The sequence below is a fragment of the Ipomoea nil genome, unplaced genomic scaffold (assembly GCF_001879475.1).
Source record: "Ipomoea nil cultivar Tokyo-kokei standard unplaced genomic scaffold, Asagao_1.1 scaffold1568, whole genome shotgun sequence".
NCBI classification, from domain to species: domain Eukaryota; kingdom Viridiplantae; phylum Streptophyta; class Magnoliopsida; order Solanales; family Convolvulaceae; genus Ipomoea; species Ipomoea nil.
The window spans coordinates 23,593-29,810 of record NW_017617996.1 but is presented as its reverse complement, the minus strand read 5'-3'; the positions used below and the strand labels follow the sequence as shown (position 1 = coordinate 29,810).

Genomic DNA, 6,218 nt, shown 5'->3' with positions numbered 1-6,218 from the left:
GCTTGATAGCACTCCAAGATTTGTTGCGCTTGCAGACGTTTTTCATCCAAGGCCTCTAACTCAGCCAAGCGTAGTTTAGCATTTTCTTCATCGGTAAGACCCTCCTGTATGGCCAACCTTAAGGAAGGTATTTGGCGCTCTAGAGGCAAGATCGCTTCTACACCATACACCAAAGAGTATGGAGTGCTTTGAGTAGGTGTGTAGTATGTGGTTCTATACGCCCACAAAGCTTCTTCCATTCTGTCATGCCAGTCTCTTTTTTATTTTGAGACCACTTTCTTCAACAAATTGCATAGGGTCTTATTAAATTCTTCAGCAAGCCCATTTGCAGCTGCATAGTAAGCTGATGAGTTTCGCTGCTTAAAGTCAAAAAGCTTGCAGATCTTGTCCATCAACTTGTTGTCAAAGGGCTTCCCGTTATCTGTTAAGATATATCGCGGGATACCAAAGCGATAGATGATGTGGACACGGAGAAAGTCTGCAACATTTTCTTTCTTCACCTCCTTCAATGCTACAGCTTCCGCCCACTTTGAAAAGTAGTCGGTGGCAGCTAGTATGTATGCGTGCCCTGCAGATGACTTAGGCGTAATTGGGCCAACCACATCAAGTCCCCAAGCATCGAATGGCCAAGATGCAACCGTTGGGTGTAGAGGTTCTGGTGGCTGATGGATAAAGTTTGCATGATATTGACAAGCTTGACATCTTCGAGCATAGTCAATGCAATCCTTTACCATTGTAGGCCAATAATAGCCCATTCGCTTAATGTGTAAGTGTAACTTGGGACCGGATTGATGTGCACCGCAAACCCCAGAATGAGCTTCTTGCATAGCTTGTAAAGCTTCATCTTCCCCTAGACATCGAAGAAATACTCCATCAAAGGAACGGTGATACAATGTCTCTTTATAGTAGATGAAGCTAGGAGTTCGACGCTTTATATCCACCCTTTTACGAGGATCTTCAGGTAACTTTCCATCAGTGAGGTAGTTAATTAACGGTTGCCTCCAGTCTTCCTTGCCTATATCATAAACTGAGGCAGTAGGGAGTTCAACAGTTTCATCAACTAAGCCGACTTCATTGAAGATTGGTGGAACTACCCATTTTTGACATACTTGTACTCGGGCTGCAGGATGAGCAATAGTTGAAGCCAATGCGACTAAGGCGTCAGCTTGCTTGTTTTCTTTCCTCGGTACATGATCAATTGTGACATCCCCTAACCATTGCATTAGTATCTTTACATAGTTGTTATATGGGACTAACTCCGCCTTTTTCACTTCATATAGACTCAACACTTGGTTTATGATCAACTTTGAATCTCCATAAATTTTAATTCTCAGTTGCTTCATGTCAGCCGCTATTTCGAGCCCAAGTATCAATGCTTGATACTCAGCAACGTTGTTTGAACATTGCTCGGTCAAGGTGAATGAATATGGCAACACCTCGCCTTCTGGAGTGACGAAGACAACTTCAGCTCCTGCCCCTTCTCTATGCGAAGCTCCATCAAAGTACATCTTCCATGGGGGTAGGACTTCAATGACAAACACATCTTCATTAGGCAAATCGTCAGACAACTCCCATTCAGCAGGTATTGGGTGATCTGCGAGGAAATCAGCTAAGGCTTGCCCCTTGACAGACTTCTGTGACACATAGATGATTTCAAATTGTTGAAACAATAAGTACAACCTTGCAAGGCGGTCAGAGAGCACGACCTCCGCCATAACATACTTCACCGGGTTCGCCTTGGAAACAAGCCGGATGGTATGAGCCTCAAAGTAGTCTTAAGTTTTTTGATGGCGAATACCAATGCCAAACATAGCTTTTCAATTGGGGAGTACTTTATACTCGTTCGGGGTCATCATTCTACTAAGATAGTAGAGGGCATTCTCTTTCCCCTTGTCGTTTTCCTGAGCAAGCAAGGCGCCCACAGAACTGTCTTGGGCGGAGATATAGAGAATTAGTGGGTGACCATGAACCGGAGCGGTTAGCACAGGCGGCTTCATCAAGTATGACTTGATACTATCGAATGCGTTCTTGCATGCTTCATCCCATATGAACGGGATACCCTTCTTCATCAACCGACTAAAAGGTTGACATCTTCCTGCTAGGTTTGATATGAACCTTCGGATGTAAGCCAACTTCTCTTGTAAGCTTTTAAGCTCATGAAGGTTTCTTGGCTCATGCATCTTCATTATAGCGTCGATTTTAGCTTGCTCGATCTCGATGCCCCTGTGTCGGACAGTAAACCCGAGGAACTTTCGAGCAGCAACCCCGAAAGCACATTTCAAGGGATTCGTTTTGAGTTGAAACTTCCGTAGGCGGTCGAAGACTTGCCTTAAATGCACCAAGTGATTTGTGCGCATCTTCGACTTCACAACCAAGTCATCTACATAGCATTCGACCATTTTGTGCAGCATACCATCAAATATTGTTTGCATAGCCCGTTGGTATTTAGCACCTGCATTTTTCAAACCAAAGGGCATTACTTTGTAACAGTAAATGCCTTTCGGCGTTCGGAATGCAGTTAAGTCTTCATCTTCCGGCGCCATGCGGATTTGATTATAACAGGAGGAGCCATCCATGAATGACAGGATCTCATGCCCAGTCACGGCATCTATCATTAACTCCGTGATAGGAAGCGGGAAGTCATCTTTCGGGCATGCCACATTGAGGTCCCGAAAATCTATGCAGACGCGGATCTGGCCGTTCTTCTTGCGCACGAGCACAATACTGGATATCCAGGTTGGATATTTAACTTCACGAATAAAGCCAGCCTCAATAAGCTTATTAACTTCTGTTTCAATCGAGGGAATGAGCTCGAGGCGGAAGCGTCGTTGAGCTTGCTTAACCGGGCGACACCCCTTCTTCACTGCTAAGCGGTGCACAGCTACCTTTGGGTCTAACCCTGGCATATCCTTGTATGTCCATGCAAAGACATCAATATATTCTCTTAGCAATGTGACATAGATTTCCTCATTTTCATCATATAGGAGTGCGCTAATGAAGATAGGACGAGGATTTTCAGGAGTTCCCAGATCAACTTCTTTTAATTCATCCACCGCGGCTCGTACCCCTTCATCTAACTCATGGGGTGCATCCTCCGCATCTTCCCCCTCAATCGGGGTCTCATCACACAAAGTGATATGGAACGACGAGACCACCTCTCCCTAAGTAGTTGGTGGTACGTCATCACTTGAGCCTATGCTTTCCTCATTTTCTTCTTTATGTACACGAGTGTGTACAATGGTCTTCGGTTGGAATTTCAACACTTCACCACATGAAACATGAATATATGTTTCTCGTCTCATCCGAGAAGGAATCATGCTTCTAAGCCTTTTGGGAGGTTCCACTTCAGCAGGAACATTGGCACTGTCTTTAATAACTTGGATAGCTCCAAGTCGATCATGCATTGACTTTCTCTTTAAGGCTTTAGGACTTGAGCCCAGTCTATCAAAGACTGAGCGTCGAGAGTCCGCCTTATCGATTCGGTCGAAGACTGACTTCTTTTTGTTTTGCCCATTATCGTTAGTAGGAGTGAGTTTTGGGTCATACTCGCTTCCCTCCGCGGAGATACAATTACTTGCAGCCCTGTTTATAAGAATTCGCACTGGTTTAGGGGGGACATAGCCCAACCCTTTGCGCGTTTGAGGTTCTTGGTGATTTGCCTTGCCTCTACCACCGGCTTCTGGGATAAGCTTTCCCAACTTCTGTGGCTCATTAGGGTTATAGCCAGCCTTGGCTAGAAGCTTATAAGTTTTAGGGTTGAAACCCTAGGTACGCTTGGCGGGGAATATTTTGCCCACTTTATCATCACCTTTCTCTTTAGATAATTTTGCTGCATTTGCTTTGAGTGTATCAATCCTTGCAAGCGGGAAGATGAGTTTCGTGTTATGCTGATCTCCCCCTACAACTTGTTTTCCCTTTGACTTTGATTGGGAAGGTGGATCGTCATGGCTTTCCTCAATATCTTCAACAATAACTTGCCTTTTAATGTAGAACTTTGCATCCGCAAAGTAAGACTCAGCCTCTGTGAAAGGGCTTTCATCGGCGACAACCTTTTCAACTACACTGTTCCTTTCAAACACGAGGCATTGATGCCAAGACGAGGGTACCACCCCATTTTCATGTATCCACGGCCTTCCAAGTAACAAGTTATAAGATGTCCTTGCATCTATGACATGGCAGAGGACACCTGAACTCAGGCTTCCAATTCTTAAGTCAAGTCTGATGATGCCGATTGCTCTTTCCCATCCTTGGTTGAAGCCTTGAATCATTAGACGACTTTGGGCAAGCTCATCTGTAGATATACCAAGGTCCTTCACAGCTCGGAGGGATAGGATGTTGACAGCTGAGCCTTGATCAACCATAATTCTTTTGAGCTTTTGCCCACGGGTCTAGCCTTCAACAAACAGTGAGCAATTGTGTGGCGTGCCTCCAAGCAACAAGTCTTCATCCTTGAAGCTAATTTCTGTGGAGTAGGAAGTAGCCTTATGCATTAGGACTTCCTCATCCTCGATATGTTTAGCAGATGAACATTCCCCTCTATCTTCTGGCTTGTCATTTGTATTTAGGCAGGAGCTAGAAGTGCCTGTGAGTACATAGCCATTAATGTGCAATCCAACTATCAGCTTAGGTTTTTAGTTGAGATGGAGCACATGCTTCAATTTGGTATCAGAGCCAGACCAAAGGTCACGGGTTCAAATCTCAGCGCCACTCATAAGCGACTATGGTTTACCAGTCCACGTGTTGCTTGGAACCCACCTCACACGTGAGGGGGCGTGTGAGTACACATAGCCATTAATGTGCAATCCAACTATCAGCTTAGGCTTTTAGTTGAGATGGAGCACATGCTTCAATTGTGCCTGCCCCTTGAAGATCAAATCCCTTTGGCATATATTGTGCCAAAGGAACTGGTGCACGTGGCTGTTTGACATGCCCCTTCGTCTTTGATTTGCGGGCATGGGTATTTGTTGAGGTTTTCTCAATCTAACTTTTCACTATGTGCTTTTGATGCTTCACAGGCTCAACTTTCTTCTTTCTATGAGTGACAATCACCCATTTTCCTTTGGATGTGTTATCATTCTGCCGTGGTTCTGAACTTTGACCGACAGAGGGCTTAACAATGAAGGGGAGTAGACGCTTCCGTTGTTTCCCATCTTCCTTTTCAGTACACAGCGGAGTGAACCGTCCGGGTGTAATCGAGATTTGATTTGAGCTCGCTTTGGCATCGGCAAGCTCAATTTTCCCATCCCTGGCCAGTGCCATTACTTTATCTTTGAAGATAAAACACTTCTCAATCAGATGACCAAAAAGACGATGGTACTTGCAATAGTGTGGATCATCCACCCTTGAAGCTTCCTCAGGACGTTTCATTTCTGGCAACTCAATGAGTCTATGTTTGAGTAGCTCATCAAACATGGGAGATACATCGGAATCCATTAAAGGATAAGTCTTCTCCTGCCTTTCTTCAATTGTCGGCCTTCTACCACCCCTTGACGGGCCAGAAAATGGTCGTGGCCTAGGCCTTTCGGTTGCCTTAGTGAATACTGTCATTGGTGTAGCCTTCACATTCATCACTTCTTTCTTTTCTTGCTTTGGAAATGGTTTGTTCCACTTTTTAACTTCTTTTTTTTTTTTCAGGTGCATTGGAGGAGCTAGGCAAGTTCAATATGTTGAGCCCTCCGCTGGCTTTGATGCTCAACTCTCATGTCGTGAGCACGACTGGACAACTCTTCAAAGGTCTTTGGCTTAATCCCTTGCAAGATATAGGAGAGTTCAAAGTGCATTCCTTGGATGCACATCTCAATTGCAGAACTCTGGGATATTCTTTCTTTGCAATTCAAGCATAGTTCCCTCCATCTTTCGATGTAGGCACCGGCGCGTTCACCCTTCCATTGGCGAGTACTGGTGAGTTCCAAGAAGCTGACTGTTCTCCTCGTGCTATAGAAACGGGTGAAGAACTCACGTTCCATATCATGCCAGCTATCAACGCAGCCGGGCGCGAGGTCAGTGTACCAATCAAACGCAGTTCCCTTTAATGAAAGGACAAACTGCTTTACCAACAGATCGCCATAAGTCCCGGCATCATTGCATGTCTCCACGAAGTGGGCAATGTGCTGCCGAGGATTTCCTTTACCATCAAACTGCTGAAACTTAGGAGGTTGATAGCCGTAGGGCATTTTCAACTCCTCAATTCTTTGTGTGTAGGGCTTAGCATAGGAATA

The 6,218-nt window shown here is 45.0% G+C and overlaps 1 protein-coding gene across 1 annotated transcript; it reads right to left on the bottom strand.

The window, feature by feature from the left end:
* Positions 1 to 260: 260 nt before the first annotated feature.
* On the bottom strand, positions 261 to 1,715 carry LOC109189877. Its single transcript, XM_019340500.1, has one exon. It carries the CDS (start codon positions 1,713 to 1,715, stop codon positions 261 to 263), a length of 1,455 nt encoding a protein of 484 aa, XP_019196045.1.
* Between the last annotated feature and the right edge of the window lie 4,503 nt (positions 1,716 to 6,218).